The sequence below is a fragment of the Pleurodeles waltl genome, chromosome 8 (assembly GCF_031143425.1).
Source record: "Pleurodeles waltl isolate 20211129_DDA chromosome 8, aPleWal1.hap1.20221129, whole genome shotgun sequence".
In the NCBI taxonomy this organism is placed as follows: Eukaryota; Metazoa; Chordata; class Amphibia; order Caudata; family Salamandridae; genus Pleurodeles; species Pleurodeles waltl.
In genome coordinates, this window is record NC_090447.1 from 876419094 (window position 1) to 876442871 (window position 23778).

The 23778-nt window shown below is 45.4% G+C and overlaps 1 protein-coding gene across 4 annotated transcripts in view; it reads left to right on the forward strand.

Moving 5' to 3' along the window:
• LOC138250365 (interleukin-5 receptor subunit alpha-like) overlaps window positions 1-22721 on the forward strand; it is a 318270-nt gene extending 295549 nt beyond the window's left edge. For 3 of the 4 annotated variants that reach the window (XM_069205163.1, XM_069205164.1, XM_069205162.1), the window contains 2 exons: window positions 11969-12059; window positions 22299-22721. In XM_069205163.1, the coding sequence (XP_069061264.1) occupies window positions 11969-12059; window positions 22299-22448 (241 nt within the window). In that variant the 3' untranslated portion in view covers window positions 22449-22721. Of the gene's footprint in view, window positions 1-11968; window positions 12060-22298 lie in introns of those variants that run through there. The other variant, XM_069205165.1, reaches the window with a different exon arrangement.
• Window positions 22722-23778: the final 1057 nt, after the last annotated feature.

A 23778-nucleotide genomic window follows, 5' to 3' on the forward strand; every position in this document is an offset into this window, starting at 1 on the left:
CTGCACAGAAGGCAAAAATCTCACCATCAGAGACACAGAGAAGGATAATGCCGCCATGGAACCGGATCTGCAAGTCTTCCCAATGCTTTTCTACACCATGCTCCACCTGGAACACCAACGCCGACAAAGACAACAATGTGAGTACAGCCGCCTAGCACACAAGGGAGGGAAGGCGGAAAAGGAGAGTGACACACACACATGCACAACATACACCATTCACACACACAACCAACTGCAGAAGAAAAACAATGGTATACGACACACTGCATAATAATGGAAGGAAAACAAGAAGGCAGTAATGAGAATGTATTGAATGGCAACAGTCACCAAATGAACCAATTGGATACAAAATAAATATGTACAAATGTCCACAAAGGGCCAATACCCAGTCCAAGGTACAAAAGGCCCACATGGCCATAAGCACAGTCCAAGGCCCATCATGTTTCCTGACATAATCTGCACAGAACTCTGCAGAGGCATCAGTTTGCAAGTAGGGAGGCACCTCAGGGGGATAGGGGGTGGAGGGTACCTCAGCTGAATCCCAGAACTTGCCTACTGGTTCTGGTGGGGGCTTCATGCCCATTTATTTGCGCTGGGGAGTGCAAGGTCACAGTCTCTCAGGTGGGTGACTTGCCCACTGGTTCTGGAGTGGGGCTCCATGCCCATTTCTCTGTGCTGCGGAGTAAATGGTCACAGTCTTTCAGGTGGGTGACTTGCCCATTGGTTCGGGAGTGGGGCTCCATGCCCATTTCTCTGTGCTGGGGAGTGTACAATCACAGTCTCTCAGGTGGTTGACATGCTGACTGATTCAGGAGGGGGCTTCTTGTACAGCGGTCCCAGGAGGGTGAACTACGTGACCTCTGCTGGCGGTGAGGGCTGCACTGTCTCATCTGGAGGTGAGGGCTGCACTGTGCCAGCAGGGGAAGGTGCCTTCTGAGCAGCCTCGGAGGTAGGTGAGGGCTGCACTGCCACAGCTGGAGGTGAGCGCTTTGTGACCACTGGTGATAGTGGTGTCACCCTGCCAGCTTCTGCTGGAGGTGAGGGCTGCACTGTGTCAGCAGGTGAAGGTGTCTCCTGGGCAGCCTCTCCTGGAGAAGGGGGGTACTGCCTCAGCAGGTGAAGGTGCAGCCTCTGCAGAAGGAGTTGACTGCACTGCCTCAGCTGGAGGTGAGGGCGCAGTGACCACTGGTGATGGTGGTGTCACGCTGCCAGCCTCTGCTGGAGTCGAGGGCTTCTTCCCCTTCATGGCAGGAGTTGAGGGCTGCTTCCCCTTAATGGTAGGAGGTGCGGGATCCTTCACCTTCATGGCAGGGGTTAAGGGCTTCTTCCCCTTCATGGCAGGAGGTGCAGGCTCCTTCCCCTTCATGGCAGGAGTTGTGGGATCCTTATCCTTCCTGGCTGGTGGAGTGGGGTCCTTCACTGTCTTGCCTCCACGACTAGGAGGTGCCTCCACTGTCCGCGTGGACTGTTTGGCTGAGGTTCTGGGCTGGGTTGTTAGGACCCTGCTCTTACAGGTAGCACAGGGGAAGGAAGAGGTCAAGTTGGGCAAGAAAAAGCTTCTTAGGGACAGTGGGGTGGGAAAAGGGAGGAAGGATGGGAGTGGAGGTTGAGGGAGTGGTTGTTGGAGGTGTATGTCTGCTGGACTTGGGTGCAGGTGCATGGGCAGTGTGTGTGTGTGAGGTGGATGCCTTTGGGTGTCTGAGTGCATGCATTTGTGTTCTTTGTGGGGGACAGACAGGGTGGGAGAGGACACAGGGGATCTGAGAAAGTAGCCTCGTTCTAGCATGGTTACCCTCATTTTTGGCCTGTTTGTGAGTGTTTGTCAGATAGTTTTGCCTGTCTCAGTGGGATCCTAGTGCTCATAGTTTGTGACCTATGTGTGTTGTCAGCATGCTTCACTGTGTCACTGAAGTTCTGCTAACCAGAACTCCAATGCTTATGCTCTCTACTTACCAAATTTGTCACTACATTTTAGTAACTCCATATTCCAATTCTGATTGCCACACTGGACCCCCTTTAAAAGTCCCTAGTGTATTCTACCTAGGTACCCAGGGCATTGGGGTTCCAGGAGATCCTTATGAGTTGCAGCATTTCTTTTGCTACCCATAAGGAGCTCATACAAACCTTTCATCAGGACTGCCACTGCAGCCTGAGTTAAATAGTGCACACACTATTTCGCAGCCATTTTTCACTGCACTAAGTAACTTATGAGTCACCAATATGTCTAAACTTCATTTACTGAAGGCTAGGTGCAAAATGACTATGTGTGAGGGCACCCTTGCACTATCAAAGGTGCCCCCACATTGACCAGGGCCAATTCCCCAGACTTTGTGAGTGCGGGGACACCATTATAAGTGTGCACTACATATATGTCAATGCATATATGACCTTCACAGTGGTAACTCCAAATATGGTCATGTGAGGTGTCTAAGATCATGGAATTGTCCCCCAATCCAATTCTGGGGGGCCAATCCCATGCACCCTGGGGGCTCCACCATGGACTCCAGTACTGCCAAACCAGATCTCTGAGATTTCCACTGTAGCCCCAGCTGCTGTCACCTCACAGACAGGTTTCTGCCCTCCCGGTGATTGAGCAGCTCAATCCCAGGAAGGCAGAACAATGGATTTCCTTTAGGAGAAGGGTGTTATATCCTCTCCCATTGGAAATAGGTGTTACAGGCATGGGAGGGGTAGCCTCCCAGAGCCTCTGGAAATGCTTTGAAGGGCACAAACAGTGCCCTCCTTGCATAATCCATTCTACATCTGTTCAGGGACCCCAGTCCCTGCTATGGTGTGAAACTGGACAAAGGAAAGGTGAGTGACTACTCCCCTGTCCATCACCACCCCAGAGGTGGTGCCCAGAGCTCCTTCAGAGTTTCCCTGGCATTAGCCATCTTGGATTCCAAGGTGTGGGGACCCTCTGGAGTTCTCTGAGTGGCGAGTGCCAGCAGGTGATGTCAGAGACCCCTCCTGATAGGTGCATACCTGGGTAGGGAGCCAATCCCCCTCTCAGGGCTATTTAGGGTCTCTCCTCTGGGTGTTTCCTCAGATTTGGTTTGCAAGATTCCTCCAGACTCCTGAGCATCCTCTGCTTCAGCTTCTGACTGCCGGAACAAACTCAGACTGCTCCAGGAACCGCTGTAACTGCAACAAACTATCCAGTACGACTCCTGTGACCTGCAACTTCAACGCCAGCGAGCATTTGCAACAGTTTCCAAGGTGTGAATGCTCTGAGGACTGCCTGCCTTCACCCTGCACCAGAAGAACCAAAGGAATCTCCTATGGAGTGACAGAGTCACTTCCCTGCTTCTGCAGGCACCCTTCTGTGATGACAACCAGTACTCTGGGACTTGTCTCCTGAACATTCTCCCTGGAACAAATTTGGTGGAGGTAAGAGCTTGCCTCCCCGTGCTGCGACAGTAACCCTGTGCATTACATCTTTTGCAGCTCCTTGGGTTTCTGTGCACTTCTAAAAGTTCTTCGTGCAGAGCATAGCCCAGGTCCCCAGCACTCCATCTAGTGATGCACAGCTCCCTGAGTTGCTCTCCGACGGCGTGGGACCTTCCAGCGTAGTGCTGCAATGACCGCACTTTGCATCTTCTTTGTCCCCGTGTTCTGGGACTCCCATGGGTGCTGCCTGGTCTTCTGAGGGCTCTCTGATGTGCTGAGAGCCCCCTCTGTCTCCTCAGTCTGAGTTGAGACCCCAGGTCACTACTGGGTCCAGGCAGCTTCTTTTTGACTCAAACCGCGTACTTGCTTGAACCAAGGCTTGTTGGCAGAATCCAGCGACACAAACAGACTGCATCCAGCAACTCAACCTGCACCATGCAGGAACATGCAGCTATCTTCTTTGGTGCTCTTCTGTACTTTTCTTCTGCCCAGCGAATCCACTTTTGCACCTTCTTCTAGGTTGACAGGGGTTCCTATCCTTCCTGGACTCTTCTTCAACTTCTGGACTTGGTTTGCCCTCTCCACAGGTCTTCAGGTCAGGAATCCATACGTTTTTGCTTGCAGTCTTGCTTGGTTCTTGCAAAATCCTTTATCACGACTTGTAGTGTGTCCTGAGGAAACTTGCTGTACTTTACTCCTGTTTTCCTGGGCTCTGGGTTGGGGTAATTTACTTACCTTTAGTGTTTTCCTACGCTCCCAGCGCCCCTCTACACACTAAACTTGCCTAGGGGGGAATTTGACATTCGCATTCCACTTTTTTAGTATATGGTTTGTGTTGACCCTATGCCCATTGCAATCTATTGTATTTTCTACTGGTTGCACTATTCTATGACTGTTTACTTACCTGATGTTGGTTAATAGTGTATGTATTGTGTATAATACTTACCTCCAGAAGGAGTGTTGCCTTTAGGTTATTTATGGCTTTGAGCGACTAAAATAAAGTACCTTTATTTTGGTAATACTGAGTATTATCTTTTATTGTGTATAAGTGCAGTGTGCCTATAGTGGTATTGCAGGAACTTTGCATGTCTCCTAGTACAGCCTAAGCTGCTCTACTACAGCTACCTCTAGACAGCCTAAGCTGCTAGAACACTGCCTACATTTCACTAATAAGGGATAACTGGACCTGGTATGAGGTGTAAATACCTTAGGTACCCACTACAAAGCAGTCCAGCATCCTACAGGGGACTGGTGGATGGATGTTGTGGAGGTGTCTGCTAGTGAGTTATTTGTGCTGCTAGGTGTGGTGATGCTGGTGGTGGAAGTCAATGAAATGCAAGCAGGTGTGAGGGTGGACGTGACTGTGAGGGAGGTGGAGGAGGAGGGGGAAACAGTAGAGGCAGTGGATGTGGTTGTATATGCAACTCTCTGGTGTTTGTGTGAGTGCTTGTGGGCTGAAGCGTGGTGCCTGTGTTTGACTGTGCCACTCTTGTGTCTTGTGTGCATGCTCGTCTGTATGTGTGCATAGGATGGGTTGGGGTTCAGGAGACTGGGACTGTGAAGTGGTAGTTGGAGGGGGAACGATAGGAACAGCGACAATGGCTACCATCAGAGAGGAGATGTTGGGCCGCCAATCCACCATGGATGCCCTCCGGGAATGCATTGCATTGCTGCATCTGGTATGCCAGCCCCTGGATGGCATTCACAATGGTTGACTGCCCTACAGAGATGGATCTCAGGAGGTCAAAAGCCTCCTCACTCAGGGCAGCAGGGCTCACTGGGGCAGAACTGAGGTGCCTGGGGTGAAGGAGATGCCCACCCTCCTGGGTGAGCGGGCACAGGTAACTCGATGAGGGGCTACTGGGAGGGCAGTGCTGGTACAGGGTGGCGGCTGTAACTGCAGCTGGGGTGGTCACAGAGGTGTCTTCCACCACCAGGTAGCTTTCATCAGAGGAGGTATCTGAGTCTGTGTTGTCACCTCCCTTCTCCGCCATGGTGCTCCCTCTCGCCCTCACTCCCACTGGTTCCTTCGACGTCGGTGGACTCTGCCTCCTAGGTCCTGTGGCATGCAGCTCCCTCTGTCGCCAGTGCCCATGCTCCTTCACCAGATGATGCTAATGCACACATGGACAGGATGACAGAAGGAAAAAAGGGGGGGAGAGAAAAAGGGAGCACCAGGTCAATTACTGCACCAACACCACAGAAGGTATACACAGTATCGTCACACACAGGGATCAGGATTGAGCACTATGGATTGCACTGCCAAACAATTGGCTAGATGCCACAGCAAGATGAGCGCCAACCACCACGAACTGCACCCCGCCTGGGACCCACTAAGCCCTGTCTGACATGGAATGCAACCTAGCTAGGTTACCTTGTTTTCCCTTTCAACCATTACCCTTAAGCTGGATCACGCTGCAATATCTGGCTTGGCATAAAGGGGCACCCACTAACTGACACCCACCACCCGGATCCCATGCCACCTACAAATTATTGTTGTAACAGCAAGCGTACTCACCCACTTGTGGCTGCCATGATGCCCTCAAGCGCCCATCCAGCTCTGGGTAGGCCACCAACAGTGTGCGGGCCATCAGGGGGGTCAGCTTCCAACATGCACCCCTTCCTCTTCGGGAGGCCATCTTCAGCTGGGCCTCTGCGGTCTCTTGTGCCCAGTGTCTCCAGTCCTCCTACTGTTTCCGACCTGCCATAGACTCCCAGGGTCTGCACGTCCTTGGTGATGGCACGCCATAATCCCTTCTTTTGATGGGTGCTGACCTGCAGAGGTGATACAGACGGGAGGACACCGTAACATATACAATCCAGCCTGTCACACATAAAGCCCACCAATCCCATTTCTATCACCATTGGCACACACATTGCCGGGCGCGCACCATGTACACCACCACAAGACATCCCCCCGATGACACAATTCTTGCACACACATCTCCATGCATCCTTCCCACATGCATCATGCCCAAGGTGTTCTCACTTGTTGGTCTGGAGGCGCATACAGCGGTCCATACTGGGGTAGGACCCCATCCACCAATCGCTCCAACTCCTCCGCAGTTAAGGCAGGAGTCCTTTTCCCGGTCACACGGGCCATGGAAGGTTCCAGATACAGGTCAAAGCAGCACACGCAGTATCGGTGTTCTCCTGTTGAAGGTCAGGAAATAAGTGAGGAATCGGATAGAAAATGGCGGTCATGTCTGGGGCGGTGTACACCATCACCACCGGCGCTGATCCCCATTGGCCACTGTGCTCCACAGAGCCCCATATTATCCAATGAGAAATTGCACGGAGGTGTAAGACCGCCTTCCTCCATGATGCCCAACGTCGGCGGAGTTACCTTACATCAATACAGGACAGGAGGTCGCCATTTCATGGTGGTGGACAACAATCAGATTAAACTTAACTGCGTCACTGCCTAGATTTGCACATACCTTGCCATTCCCACTGTCCCATCACATAAATGCACTATGTTCACTGACAGGGGGTTCCATTGTTCAAATTGTGACAGCCTATTCACTCTTGTATCCCTTAGATACCTACTGCTGTGGACGAATGGAAGGAGAAGACAAACCCCCATGTACAGACCCCTTGTGGACTTGGCTAAACTGGAAGACAGGCACATTAGACTGGACAGGGCCACAATCACAGAGCTGTGTGCCCAATTGGAGCTTGACCTGATATCAGCTATCCATCATCCCACTGGGATCCCCCCTCTTGTGCAAGTGCTATCAGTACTCCAATTCCTTGTAACTGGTTCTTTCCACGTGACAGTGGGCTTGGCAGCAGGAATGTCACAGCCAATGTTTTCAATCGTGCTGCCCTGGTGAAACACATGTGCATCTACATTGCTTTCCCCCAGAAGGAAGATTTGCCCACTGTGAAGGTAGGATTCTATGCAATGGGGCATATCCCCAATATTAAAGGGGCGATTGACCCGTCCACATATAGCATTTGCCCCCCATCAGAATGAACAGGTGTTCAGGAATCGTAAGAGTTTCCACTCACTGAATGTGCAAATAGTGTGCCTGGTGGACCAGTACATCTCCCACATCACTGCCAAGTATCCTGGGTTGGTGCATGACAGCTTTGTCCTGAGGAATAGCAGCATCCTAAATGTGATGGCCCAACTACAGAGGCACAGGGTGTGGCTCATAGGGGAGCCAGAGTCACCACCCACTGTATGTCAGTGTATGCCTTCAGGTGTTATCCCCATAGCATTGTGTAAGGCTAAATGTTGCCCCTCAATACTTGCAGGTGACTCTGGCTACCCAACCTATCATGGCTCCTGACCCCTGTGAGGAATGCCAGGACAGGGGCTGAGGACCGTTATAATGAGGCACATGGGCGAACCAGAAGAATAATTGAGAGGACCTTCGGGCTCCTGAAGGCCAGGTTCAGGTGCCTCCCTCTGACAGGTGGATCCCTGTGCTACTCACCCGGAAAGGTCTGCCAGATAGTAGTGGCATGCTGCATGTTGCACAACCTGGCCCTCAGACGACATGTGCCTTTTCTGCAGGAGAAGGAGACTGGGGCTACACCTGTGGCAGCAGTGGACCCTGAGGACAATGAGGATGAGGAGGCAGATGATGAGGATGAGGAAAACAGAACATCAGTTATACGCCAATACTTCCAATGACACACAGATGAGACAGTGGAACTGACAATTACTCTGACTATTGATGTTTTCTGTGTGGCTGTAGCATGATGGCATTCACTTACTTTGCATCTCAACTTACTGTCACCTATGGCTGCTCATTTTCCAGATGTTGGTGATATGATAACATTGTCCTGATGTGATCACTACAGACAGTTACAGGTCATTATTTGTATGCTATCACAGTGTTCAGATCATTTGCACTAGGTGTGACCGTTCCCACAAATGCACATTTTCAACACATAATACAGTGTCACTCAAACTGTGTTCCAGGGTGTTTACTGTAGTGCAAATAAGTGACTGAAAAGTGCAATGGAATGGGGTGATGGTGGAGGAAAGTCCAGCGTATTGTTACAGTCTGTTTGTAGCAAGGTCCAGTGTCCAAGGGGCCACAGGAAGGGGAGCAAAGGCAGTTCAAAGTCAACAAGGTGACAGGATAGGACACAAGGGGGACAATCAAGAGAGTCTCATTTGCTAGTGGTGGTCTTGGTAAGTGTCTCTGACTTCTGTCTGGGTCGCAGGGAATGCTTGCAGGGTGGTTCACCTTCTGCAGGGTGGGTGCTGGTGGCGTGTGGGTCCTGTGGCGGGGCCTCCTGTCCACTAGCTGTAATGGATGTGGTGGGCTGGTCAATAGACTTGCTAGTGGTAGGGGCCCGCTGGTGTGCTGTCCATTCCCTCATGATGTTGGCCATGTCTGCCAGCACCCCTGCTACGGAGGTCATGGTGGTGTTGAGGGCCTGCAAGCCCTCCCTGATCTCCTGATGGTGTTCCTCCTGCAGCCCCTTGCTCTCCTGCATGTTGTTCAGGATCTGGCCCATCGTGTATTAGGATTGTTGGTAAGCCCCCAGGACATTAGTGAGTGCCTCATGGAGAGTCAGTTTCCTGGGCCTGTCCTCCCCTTGGCACACAGCGGTCCTTCCAGTGTCCCTGTTGCCCTGTGCCCCTGTCCCCAGAACAGTGTGCCCACTGGCCCCAGGTCCCTGATTGTCTTGGGGGTGAGGTGTGGACTTGGGTCCCTGTACAGTTGGGCAAACTGCTGATTGACGTGTTCCTGTAGACAGAGGTGTGGGTACACTGGGTGGGTGATGTGGTATTGTATACTGATGGGGGAGGCTATGTGGTGGACTGGAAGTGGGCTGGGGCTTGGCATTGGGGTGAGTCATCTGCGTTGGTGCAGTGTGTGGGATGGAATGGAGTGATGGGAGTGAGGGTGAGGGTGTGAGATGGCATGCAGGTATGGGGGTTGATCAGTGGTAAATGTTGACTTACCAGTGTCCAAGCACCGCCAGTCCTCTGTATGGGGGCTGGTGCCTTGCTGCCACGGAACGTACCTCCCCTGTTAGGTCGTTCCACCTCTTCCTGATGTTGTCCCTTGTTCTTGGATGCTGTCCCACAGCGTTCACCCTGTCCACGATTCTCTGCCATAGCTCCAGCTGTGGCTCTACCCTGACTATGTCCTCCACCATGACCCGCAACTCCTCATCTGTGAAATGGGGGTGCCTTTGTGGGGCCATGGGTGTTGTGTGGTGTGTGTAAGTGTGTGGATGTTGGGTAGTGTGATTGGGTGTGTGTAGTGCAGTGTGTGAGGGATGTATGTATGTGTGTGTGTAGTTGTCGCAGTGGTCTTGATGTCTGTCTGGTGGCAATGACCTGTATTCATAAGGGGTTGTGGGTAATGTGGGTGTGTGTTTTATTGTAGTGTGAGTGGGTGGGTGTGGTGTGTGTATGGGTGTCAGATGTGTGTTTTTTTAATTGACCAATGTTGTGTAGTGTAGTATTTGGGTGTCCATTCTGAGTGCGTTGGTGTTTACCGCCAATGGTTTACCGCCGTTGAATGTCCGCTGCGGTGATTCGCGGGTCATGATGTGGTTGGCGTTGTTTTGTTGGCATAACGGTATGGGTTTTGTTACTGACAGTTTACCACTGACCTTTGGGCTGGCGGATTTGTGTATGTGGCTGTATTCTGCCAGTTTGGTGTGTGTGTCATAATATGGCGAACGGATAACCACCACCATCAGCAGTATGTTGGCTGCCGTGAGCGTGGTGATAAGCAGCATTTACCGCCAATGTCATAATGAGGGCCTTAGTTTTTAATTAAATGATTAATTATCAATTCATAAGTAATTATTATTCAATAATTAATTAAATAAGTTCCAACCCTACATTCCCACAAATTTAGCAGCTTGCATGTAAAATATAACTACAAAATAAGTATTCCATAATTTACATATTTTAAAAATAAATTAGATAATTAATTTACAATTAAGAAGTAATTGTTCATTAATAAATACTTAATTACCTTTCTACCCTAAACCCCTATAAACCCAGCATCCTGCAACTAAAATATAATTAAAATAAATAATGATTTTACAATTTACATATTTAAAACTCAATTACATATTTAATTTACAAATAGTAATTAATAGTTAATTAATTATACCTCAATTATCTTCCCACCCTATAATGCATCAGACCTAGCTTCCCGCGACTAAAATATAAGTGAAATAAATCAGTATCCCATAATTAACATAATTTAAAATAAATTAAATGATTAATTTACACATAATATGTAATTACTAAATACTTATTACTTAATTGACTACTCAACTCTACCTTACAAACCTAACAGCCCGCAACTAACATATAATGAACATAAATCATTATTACATATTTTGCATAATGAGTATCACTGATATAATACAATAAAATATAATACATATTTCATAATTAAAAATTACCTAATTAATATCCCACCCTATCCTCCTACAAACCCAACAACCCACTATAAAGAATTACTATTAATAATTAAATAAAAAAATTTAATCACTCAAAATTGCAGGCTGCATTTTAAACAAATAACATTCATCTAAACAATAGTAACACATAGAAATAATCCAACAACTAAAACACATAAAAATCAATACAAAACAATATTATTAACTCCTATTTTATCTGTAAACGATATTACAAACATGGATATTCTTTCAAACAATATGACCTACCTCAAAAGACAATCTTCTTGCCAATGATATTTGTATACCATGATATTTGTGTGTCACGAAATTACATTTTTGTCTCCCAATATTTTAAACTCCAAATTTTGCGTAAACATCAGTCAGGGGATTTCCCAGCTGTGTACCCTATGCTATGCTTAATAAAGTTCATTTTGGAGGTGGCAGCTGGTGACAAGTTTAAGTATCTATGTAAGTTTTGAAAGAGCACCAGCCATCTAAAATTGTGCAATTTCCATCAACAACTTTATACAGTCCCCTAACAGATGGTGTGGTGCAGGTATTGTCAGCTATCACAATGAAATATTCCCACCACCAAGTGACCATCATACTCTCTTTATCTCCAGCCCAAGCGCATATCACAGATCAAATACCCACATGTCAGCTCTCCTGAGCTGTCAGTGAACCCACAGAAGCTCACTTCTCCTGGATGTCTAAACTTTTCCTTAATTTTCAGTTATCACAAGTGGTGTCTTTGCCATACTATTACTGCTGGATTGCTGCAAATATTCCATGATCTCATTGTAGTGCTTGCGCTGTGACAGGTGGATGGGCAAATAATCCCTATCCCAGGAGAACCAGTCTGGCACTGAACAGCACAGAGCTGTCTCCAATTAAATGAGTATTCCAACTGAAGTAGTTTGAAGTGTCCTGTCACCTCTTCTAATGGGTGCCTGTTCATCCCTCAATCTTTCAACCGAATATCGGCCAACTGGGAGTAGAGGAAATGCAAAAGATCATCACTATTTTCATGCAGAAAAAACAATTGAATGTTATTCCTGTCAACAATGGTTTTGTTTAAATATTAAGTTATGAAATTGAACCATTATTTTCACCACTTTGTTTCATGGTTTTATTGCAAGTACGTTAAAATCATAAACTCCTATTTGTGTCTCTTCTGTAGATACGGTGGACTGAAGGTAATCTTCCCACCTGTTCCTGATCCTTCAGCTAAACTCAAACAATGGTTTGTTTCAAAAGAAACTCATGGTCAGGTAGGCGTGTTCCCTTCAGATACGACCTTAGTATAAATAAAGTAAGTTACATTATGATTGACTGGATACATGGCATGATGAGATGACTGAAAATGGAAAATATACTGCTACAGTTGTTGGTAAAAATGTAATTGTAATTGCAATTTGGAATCTGAAGTTAAAACGTTTAAATATAGTCTAATAGCCCACTGCCATGGGCTGTACCAGATGTTAAAGGCCCATCACCCACGTTACAGGCACATGCTAAGAAGACAGCTTTTGTCCAAGCAGATTTAAGTGCAGGTAGTCCACCAGTAGGTCTGTAATGTGGGTCTCCAAATGACATTTATACTGGGGCCTATACATGGCTATAAATGGCACTCAGTCCCTTCTTTCAAGGTAGGGTGTCTATACTTTTACCACTGCCTTGAGTTGAGGGAAAATGTTGCTGGAAAAATCGTTTTGGCTGGTCTTTCTTACAGGAAGGCAGAATAAGTTGGTCTCTCAGATATGGGTTCAAAGTTTTCCATGAGCTGCGATCCAGAACTTTGAGGGCCTGATTCAAAAAGGTAAAGTTAGAATCTGCCCGAGTTCGGAGATTACACCTCAAGGGTGAACATATAAATACAACTCGTATCATACCTTTCAGAATACCAAAAATTCATAAAGTTGGACTTTTAGACTAAACTTAGACCAAAAGACTAACTTTACCTTTGTGAATCAGACCCTGAGAGTCCTGCCCCTTGTTCTTAATGGAGTTCTGAGGCTAAGACAGCATCCAGGTGTATGACAAGGAGCAACTGATGTATTCTGTTTTTAGAGTGAGGCCAAATGAAAAAGAGAAAAAAGAGTGAACAGAAAATAACATAACCTCAATATCTTGCCTTTTTGCCTTTCTGAATGTGTGGTTCCAACTAAAATAATAGTCTAAAGTCCCAATAGTATAAACGGTGAGTGTAATCTACTCTAACGACTAGCAATGAAAACTATAAAACATGTGACAGGTGCTTGTAGGTAAAAAATCCGTAACAAAAATATTGTCTGACATAAATTTACTGGCCCAAATACCGCTTACAATAAGTTTGTATTATTAACTGTAAAGGGGTAATATTTTCATAAAATGATTCTTAGGATGCTAAATGTTTGTTAAACGACAATTAGGCCACAATATTCTGCTAACAATAAACGTGACATAAATTTCCCTAACTCTTTATGCAGTTGTCATAAAAATACTAAAAGCACCACAATTACATTGATAAACTTCCTATCACATGAGGATAATGGCATAATGAGAGTCCTTATGTAACTTAACCCGATTTTATTTTGTTTAAAGCTTTCAAGATCTTATTAAATAATTTACACTTTGAATGAAAAATAATATTTTAGCCTCTTGTGATATGTTTTAAAGATTAACTTGAATGGAAGAAGAATAAGGAAGTAAGGGGCAGAATTACAACTTGAAAGGGTGGCGGAGAACATTATATCCATCACCCTCACATACAAGAGCCCCCCAAAATTTAAAGATCTCCACCAGCCCATCAGAGAACTCTATATGTTTAGAGGACTGCCATCACAGTAGTTTCTTTGAAGCTACAAAAAGTTTTGAGAAGCCCAATATTGGTTCTGACAACTATCGACCATAAATTGTGTTTTTCAGAAATGAACTCAGGGAGTTTTCCTCTGGATGTAGGAGTCATTATTTTGTTTCTGTCCTTGACTACAGGTTTTTACTGGAGTTGAAGGGTGACTGGCAAAAAAAAAACATAATTCCCTCAGTTCTGAATGGAGTGGGTGGTCTGATGGCTTTATTTCAATGGCCCAGCCTTAAGTAAGCAAGGCAAAAATGTTTTGCAGAAAAGCCCAATTATAAAAGTGAAAAGCATATTGGACCTCTGGAAAGTAGCATAACAGTAAAGCATAAAAGCATTTATTGCAACACTGATGGAGAGAGGCAGTAAATCCCCTCCACTATCGTACCAATATCCACCACCCTGCTGCCAATTACAAGTGGTGATATTTCCTCTTCAGCCACTGCCAGCTGCTTTGCAAAGTACATCTGAGAAAATAAAACAAATCCATGCCGAAAACACTGCTGTGGTAAAAAGATTAAGGGGGTCATTCTGACCCCGGCGGGCGGCGGGAGCCACCCGCCTGGAGGGAACCGCCGAATGACCGCACCGCGGTCAAAAGACCGCGGCGGCCATTCTGGCTTTCCCGCTGGGCCGGCGGGCGACCGCCAGAAGGCCGCCCGCCGGCCCAGCGGAAACCCCCTTCAACAATGAAGCCGGCTCCGAATGGAGCCGGCGGAGTTGTAAGGGTGCGACGGGTGCAGTGGCACCCGTCGCGATTTTCAGTGTCTGCTTTGAAGACACTGAAAATCTTTATGGGGCCCTGTTAGGGGGCCCCTGCACTGCCCTTGCCAGTGGCATGGGCAGTGCAGGGCCCCCCAGGGGCCCCACGACACCCGTTCCCGCCATCCTGTTCCTGGCGGTAAAAACCGCCAGGAACAGGGTGGCGGGAAGGGGGTCGGAATCCCCATGGAGGATTCCTTGGGCCAGGGGTAAACCGGCGGTTTCCCGGCGTGCCCTTTTCTGACTGCGGCTTTACCGCCGCGGTCAGAATGGCCCAGGAAGCACCGCCAGCCTGTTGGCGGTGCTTCCGCGGTCGTTGGCCCTGGCGGTCGATGACCGCCAGGGTCAGAATGACCCCCTAAACTCTTTTAACTCTCTTTCAGTTGTAACTCCCTCAGCATGTCTGTGTCAGCTTTGGCAGGCATTCCAACAGAGGTGTTCTTATGGAGCGAAGGAGGTACTACAGAAGTTTGTGCATCTCCCTTTGCATATATGTCTGTAGAGAAAAAGGAGTTTGACAGGTAGATGGAGTCTGTACTGTTGAGCTAGTGGTGGAAGTAATGAGATGGGGTGTTTTAAGTTAGTAGGATGCCAGGCATGGGGTCTATAGTTGGGTTTTGTGGCAGAACTTCAGTTGTGTTGGAGGTCTTTTTTCACGGTGGAAGGCTGCAATGTATGTGGGTGTGTTTTAGAGTGAGATGAAAGAAAGCCAGCCATGGGAGCATACATAATCAGATGGTCATAACAGGCTGACATTTATGAGAATGTCAGTTTTGAAGGTGGAGGGTGTGCTGTTTGCAGGATGGCAAGCATGGGGTCCGGTTTAGGCATGCCAGAACATACAGTATATAGGCCTCTTTTGGAGGTGGGAGTTTGTAGAACAGCAAAATGTAGGCTATTTTTCAAGGAATGGGATGAAAAGGGTCTCATATGATCTTTTTGGAGAGGTGGTAGTGGATGACTGGTCACCAGTTTTGGGCTACGATTGGAGGTTTGGGGTTACATGAAGCAGGGTTTGTGTATTGGTGGTTAGGTAACAGGAAGTCAAGTATGGCATTTGTTTGGAAGAATGAAGGAGTTAAGGGTGGCTGGTTCATCTGGGTAGAATTAAATTCTTATTAGTAAAGACAACCCCCCAACTATGGTGGTACTTTTGAAATTCTGACTTTGTGCTTCTCCAGATCACTAACGGGAGGATGACATGTGACTCCTACACCTTGTAGTCCTCTGTGTTATGTAACATTTCCTAAACACTGATTTATACACATATGATTGATTTGCCTTTGTATAGTATGTTTGTGATGTGAAGTGCTCTGACACGTTACACTAGTATGAGTATACTAGTATAAAACTAATTAAATGCATCAGAGAGAGTGGTTATGGAAACTTGAGGGCACTGTTAAAGGAAAGGTTGGAAGTGAGGTGGTCATTGGGTGGGGGTCCGTCACACCAGGCGTCCCCAGCACTAAAACTGGCCCTGGTCACACATGAATCTATTTGTCCTTTATTTTAAATTTTAGAGTTTCGAGCGTTAGATGTCTAACTTACATATGTATTTCGTCACACAGTCTACTTTCACCTAGTCATGATCAAGACCCATATTGATGTTCTGTAGCAACCACGTCTTACAAGGGTCAAAACGTTGATAATTTACAGAGTTAATTTGTACTGATTAAAAAAGTCCAGTGGACAACAGAGGAGATATAATTTTCTACCATGTACAGTTAGGACTCATAAATCAGATTATATTTTATAGTAATGGGGTCTTTGGTTGGCAGTCAGGTTACCCACTGTACAAACAAGGACCCTCACTTTAGTCAGGGTAAAAGAGAATCACCCTCAGCTAACCCCCGCTAACTTCTTTGGTAGCTTGGCACAAGCAGGCAGGCTTAACTTAAGAGTGCTAGGTGTAAAGTATTTTTTACCAACACACACAGTAACTTAATGAAACCACTACAAAATGACACCACACAGGTTTAGAAAAATAGAAAATATTTATTGAAATAAAACAAGACCATAACCAAAAAAATCCACAATACACAAGTCAAGTTATCAATTAAAATCCAAAAAGAGTCTTCATGTAATTGTAAACACAATGCTAACGCTGTTAGTGTGGAAATGTACCTGGGTGCGTCACAAATAACCCCACACGGGCGAGTGAGCGTCAAAAGGGGCTTGCAATGCGTTGATATCACTCACGAGCGAGACCGTGTGCCATTTCTCCTTCAGTCGGGTTGGCATGCATCATTTCTTCTCTCTGCAGGAGAGCAATGCGTCGATTCGAACAGCACTCTTGGGTCCGGGCAGGCCTTGCGTCATTTTTACACACCCAGCGATGTTTGCGTCTGAAATCCTGCTGCACGATGATCCGAAAACCAGGCAGCACGGGTTGCAATCTCACCCGCCTCCATCAGTGATGCTGTGCATCGTTTTCTCTAGCCAAGTGCATCGATCTTCCAGTCACGCTGCAGGAGAGTGCTTATTTTACAGCCGCGAAGCTGGCAGCGCATCGATTTTTCAGCCGCGTCTCTGAGTTGCGTCGATCTTTTCCCCTCACGGTGGTCGGTATGTGGATTTCTTACTCTTGTTATGCCAGATTCTCCTTTCAGGGTCCCAGGAACTGGATGGGAACCACTTGGCAGTATAGGAGTCTCAGCAGAGGCTCCGGGGCTGGCAGAGAGAAGTCTTTGCTGTTCCTGAGACTTCAACAACAGCAGGCAAGTTCTGTTACAAGCCCTTGGAGAGTTCCTCACAAGAAGGAACCCACACAAAGTCCAGTCTTTGTCCTCTTGAACAGGCGGAAGCTGCAACTTCAGGATAGCTCCACAAAGCACAGTCACAGGCAGGGCGCTCTTCTTCCTCAGCTCTTCAGGCAGAGGTTCCTCTTGGTTTCCAGAAATGATCTAAAGTCTGTGGTTTTGGGTGCCCTTCTTATACCCATTTTGCCCTTTGAAGTAGGCTTACTTCAAAGAAAAGTCTCTCTTGTTTGTGAAATCCTGCCTTGTCCTGGCCAGGCCCCAGACACACACCAAGGGGTTGGAGACTGCATTGTGTGAGGGCAGGCACAGCCCTTTCGAATGTGAATGACCACTCCTCCCCTCCCTCCTAGCACAGATGGCTCATCAGGATATGCAGGCTACACCCCAGCTCCCTTTGTGTCACTGTCTAGTGAGAGGTGCAAACAGCCCAAATGTCAAACTGACCCAGACAGGAAATCCACAAACAGGCAGAGTCACAGAAATGTGTTAAGCAAGAAAATGCTCACTTTCTAAAAGTGGCATTTTCAAACACACAATCTTAAAATCAACTTTACTAAAAGATGTATTTTTAAATTGTGAGTTCACAGACCCCAAACTCCATGTCTAACCTCTCCCAAAGGGAATCTACACTTTAAGCATATTTAAAGGCAGCCCCCATGTTAACCTATGAGAGGGATAGGTCTTGCAACAGTAAAAAAAAAAAATTAGCAGTATTTCACTGTCAGGACATATAAAACACATTAGTATATGTCCTACCTTAAACATACACTACACCCTGCCCATGGGGCTACCTAGGGCCTACCTTAGGGGTGTCTTACATGTAAGAAAAGGGAAGGTTGAGGCCTGGCAAGTGGGTACACTTGCCAAGCCGAATTGGCAGTTTAAACTGCACACACAGACACTACAGTGGCAGATCTGAGACATGATTACAGGGCTACCAATGTGGGTGGCACACCCAGTGCTGCAGGTCCACTAGTAGCATTTGATCTACAGATCCTGGGCACCTCTAGTGCCTATACTAAGGACTTACCAGTAAATCAAATATACCAATCATGGATGAACCAGTTACATACACATTTTGTATAGGAGCACTTGCACTTTAGCACTGGTTAGCAGTGGTAAAGTGCCCAAAGTAAAAAAAAAAACAGCAAAAACAGAGTCCAGCAGACATCAACAACCTGGGAAACAGAGGCAAAAAGTTAAAGGGAGACCACGCCAAGGATGAAAAGTCTAACAATATTAGACAGCCACTTTTTGAGTCACTCTGTTCTAGTTATTCTGTGAAGCAATTTTTTGATCTTGTTTTTATCTGTGCATAGTCAATCACTTTTTCTCAGGGAAGCAATACTGAATCTTAGACTTGTTTTTTTGCACAGATTTTTTGCATTATTATTTTAACTTTTCATTTGAGCGTTTTTAAATATCTGAGCAATTTTAATATCCCTTTATGCATATTAATGCTTTGAGTGTGTTATTTTCAGCAGAACCTTTCTCGCGCATCAGACCAAACATCAAACACAGGGAATCAATCAGTTAACAAGGGGGCAGAGCCTGCAAGATCTCGGAGCCCATATGATCCAGGCAGAGGTGCAGATGTGCCAGTAAGAGAAGCTATACTGAAGCTTAGACTTGCTTTTTTGCACAACATTTTTGTTAGCTCAAACCTCCTGGTCACAAACCCACCAGCTAACAACAATTCGCAGGCCATTAAAAACCAGGCCTCCAATGAGATCAACAAAACTGAACTTACTGATATTCTAACTGTTACTATGCCTCGTCTCCCGAATGATCCCAATGTAACTATAGACAATCATTCTGACAGGGATTAACTCGACAGTTATTAAATTGGCTCCTTTTAAACTTGCCAAAAATCACAGAAATCAGCCCAAAGCTCCATGGTTTTCTAATAAACTCAAGGGCTTCAAGACAATGTTGTAGATAAGCGATAAAGTGGATAGAACGCTATAGCTAAGCTGAAAGATATAATTATAAACAACTAATTTGAGAGTACAAGGACCTGATTTTACTCGAGAAAACTAACTTATCTAAAAGCTCATCGAAATAACATTTTAAGACTGTTAGAATTCTCTCTGGTGGTTTTAATTCAACTAATACCCTGATGCCTAGTCAGTCTTTTGTGGTGGGCTAGATAGCTTCTTTCAAAACAAAGTAGAGGCAGTCTACAGAGAATTCAATATTAGTCGTAATGTTAATGTCTCTGGCCCTGGTACTGAGATTCCAAATGCCAGGAATTTTAAGTTTTTGAACGTTCTACAGTTCACTGAATAGAGAGTGTTTAAACATATACTTGACACCAAGTCAGAGGCCTCTTCCGACTCCTGTCCCCCTAAACTCCTCCTTGAAATGGGGGATCAGTGGAAGGTCCTCTTACTTCCCTTCTGAATTATATTATTCTGTCTGGATATTTTCCAACTAATTGGAAAAAGTCCTCAGTTCTCCCTTTGTTTAAAAAAAACCTATCTCAATCCTAAGGAGGAAAAAAATGCCAGCGCAAATTCTCAAATAGTATCTTAATATTGTTCTCTCAGATGATTTAGATCAAACTGAAGTCTTAGATGGTGCCAAATACAATGTTTGAAAAAATCATAGAAAAGAATCAGCCTTGGTAGTAGCCACTGACGAGATTAGATCCACTATGCACAACAGAGGGAGGGCTGCAGTTATCCTTTTGGACCCATCTGCAGCCTTTGATATGGTGAGTCACTCTGTCCTCATAGGTTGTTTAGAGGAGGTAAGGAGTGGATGAACAACGTCAGATCTGTTGTGCTCTTTTCATACCAAAAGGGAGCAGTCTCTGTCCCTGGGCCAGTTCACCTCTAATCTGTTTTCACTGCCCTGTGGGGTTTCTCAGGGGTCACCACTGAGCCTCAATGTGTATCCTTTCCCTATAGTCAAGCTGATCTGCTCTTTTGGCTTTTGGATGATTTCTTATGCTGCTGACACCCACATTGTGGTGTAGACTTCCAGTGAGGTTGAGGATGTTTCAGAACGTTTCAATAGTGCTTCAACACTTGCATGAGTGAAGTTGCCTGTTGGATGAGACATAACTTCCTAAAATTACATTCGGATAAAACCGATAGCCTCCTTTTTGGAAAGGACGTATTCTTTAGGGACCTTTCTTGGTGGTCACAACATTTGGACCCCCTTCCTCCTTGTGTTCCAAAATTTAGGAATTTGGAAGTGATCTTTAACACTAATCTTGCATTCCCTGTTCAGATCAGCAAGTTCTCTTCTTGTTGTTTTTGTATTTTAAGAATGTTGAGGAAAATTCTTCCTTCTATTTCTTTTGATCGGAAGAATCAGTGTTCACGACACTGGTGCTTTCCAGGTTGGATTATTCTAATGCCCTCTGTTTGGGAATACAACAATGCCCTATGAAAAAACTGCAAATATTACAGAATGCAGCTGCTCATTGGTTTCTCTCAAGCTATCGGAGGTTCATTGCGTGCCGATCAAAAAGCATGTTGCTTTTAAGGAACTCTCTATTGCCTATAAATCTCTGCATATTACCGGCTCCGAGGACCTGAGGAAGTCATTCTCTTTGTATATGCCTAGGAGAGCTCTTCATTTGCTGTATCTAAATCTGTGATTGCCCCCAAATGTAACAACGTCTTTTTTGGGGGGGAGAGGACGGCAGACGTTTTGTCTTTTTAACACGCAAACTGTGGAATAAACTGCCCATTCAGTGAAAAAATCAGTCCAATCCGACTTGTTTGAGGAAACAACTGAAATTCTGGCTCTTTGCACTGCAGTATTAGTTTTAGGCTTAAGCTAATTTACTGTTTTTTTGTTTTCTGATATCCTTTATTTGTCGCTCACCTTGCAAATGCCAGCACCAAGACGCCCTTTGGCATTCGTTGCGCTTTATAAACAATATCAATAGCTCACCTGATGCACTGCAGAAGCACTTTTCACTTTACACTTAAAAGCAGCCTTTAAGAATATTTCATGTGATTCCAATTCAAAATATTTGAATATATCAGAGAAATGTGAAACAAGACTCATGTGTGTTGTGTCATTTAGGGCCAGATGTAGCAAACTTTTTGCACTTCGCAAACAGCGAATTTCGCTGTTTGCGACGTGCAAAAAGCACATCGCGATGCCCAATCCCTGTTTTGCGAGTCGGTAACTGGTGTTCCCCTTCCTAATTGCGAGTCGCAGCGCAATGCTGCATTGCTTTGTGACCGCGAACGTGGTGGCAAAGCAATCGCAGTTACCACCAGTGTCACACTGGTGGTAACCCATTCGCAAAAGGGAAGGGGTCCCCAGGAGACCCCTTCTGCGTTGTGAATGGCATGGAAAACATTTTTTCAGAGCAGCCACTGCCTGCTCTGAAAAAATGAAACGAAACGTTTCATTTTTTCGTTTTGTAATGCATCTCGTTTTCCTTTAAGGAAAACGGGCTGCATTACAAAAAAAAAAAAAAAAACTGCTTTATTTATAAGCAGTCACAGACATAGTGGTCTGCTGTCTCCAGCAGGCCACCATCCCTGTGAGTGCTGCGAGGCTCAAGGGGGTCACAAATTGCGACCAACCTCATTAATATTAATGAGGTAGGCCTTTGCAGCTCCCTTGCGAGTCTCAGATGGTGTCAGGGACACCATCCTGCATACTGAGTTGCGAATCGCAAATTGCGAGTCTCTCTGACTCGCAATTTGCGAGTCACAATTCAGGAATTATGTACTTCTGGCCCTTCATGTTTTATTTTAAAAGAGATTCATATACATTATATATTCAACGACTAAAGGGATTGTTTATACAGAAATTTGTTTTTCGCTCCAACTGAACCTATTGTTCATATATGCTTAACTATACCCAGGTTCTGAGGGACACAGGGTTACACCATTGTGGATTGATCTTTCTGTAATGTAGGCAATAATAAGTTTGTAATTCCAGCTTTGTAAGAATTCTTATTGGCTGAGCTAATTCTATGGTGGTAAAGTCGAAGGCAAGTTTATCAATCGCTTAACGTAATATAAGCGTTCTTTCCCATTTATGCCTCTCCGTTTTATGGTTTTAATAACCTGAATAATTTATTCAGAGTCGTTTATGCACAAATACATAAAATATTTCACAGATGTTTTACAATATGTCTTTTTGTTTACTTTTGTCTCAACTTTGCTAAGCAGAATTTAGTTTTTTTCCAAGATGAAGATGTGGCAACTGTAGAGATCCTGACTGATTCCAGCCCTGGACCACAGGAAGTGGTGGAAGTCAATGTGACTACTAGGAACGCCCAAGTGACAAATCTCGGCCTGGACTCTGCCGGAAACCTATAAATGCAGAAATAAGGACAGTGCTCATGTTGTAAGAGTGTACACTTCAATACCAGGAAGTTGTGGGCATGAATCAGCATGCCGGTAATCACGCTTCGGCTTGAAATAGCGTTCTGCGGCACATAACCTTTCCTGAAATGTTCACAAGACTGAGGTATATTTAACTATGACGTAGGTGTCGCTAAATGAGATGTGCGACTTCGGGTGTAAAAAATAGCTACGAAATGTGCAAACCCCACAGACAATCAATGGATAACTACCACAATAAAGAACACATTGAGGATTGTGTTGTCTTTTGTTTTTAAAAGCGGTGTTTATATATAATATATATAATTCTGCTAGAAACAATTGAAAATATGAAATCTCTTATCACATTCTGGTTGTGGCATCACTACTCACATGCAATAATAAAATAACCTAGCCAAAATCAGTGCCATCATATAAACAGCTGTCCTGGCACAGTGCCTGCTGCCAGAGTCAGGAATAAAATTGAAAGGAGAGTCACGCGGCCAAATTACAGTTCTTCATCAAATATGTGAAATTAATGCGTTTTTTCAGCATTACTTTTGTTATTTTTTACTGTAAAGTCATGTTCATTAGTAGATAAAGAGCTATTTATAATGATGTGTTTATTAACTGCCCTGGTGGTGTTGATAACAAGAAGGCAGGAATCCATCTTTCCTGTTGCATGCAGCAGGTTGAAAAGAGACTTACATTGCACCGCTTACCATATTTGTTTGAAACAAACAACAAGCTTCATACTGATGTATTTATTTTCATGTTAGACTTTTAAAATTCCCTCAAGGTACATGAAAAAAGAGGGTTTAGGTCATTTGGCTCAAGGATTTAAAAGGGAATCGCGGTATGGTGGGTTATGCGTGACTTCGTACTGGGAGGAAACAAATACCCACATTGCCTGCCAAATGTAAACAAATATATCACTAATCAGTTAAGGTTTCTTCAGACCTTTTAAATGGTCGTAGAACTTCTTGCAATATTCTAATAACGTACAGTAGATGTACATCATAAAGGAGTGCACGGTAAAGGTATGGTATGATATCTCAGTCCCGAAATGTAACACATATTGTCGCCTCGTTATTTTGATTTGAAAAGTGTACAGCTCTCAAGTGGATGTAGTTTGTGTGGCCTATTAAGCAAGCACTAGAGAGCTGGGTCTTAGGAATCCGAATGCACTGTTGCAATAATTTAACATTGTGTTTAAGGCGTGGCACAGAGGCGTCTGCTGGAGCAGTGTCGGCTTGCCCCTGGGTATCCAATTCTGGTACAGCACACAACATGAAGATGGCTGCTGTGCAGTGCCTGTGAGCGTGGA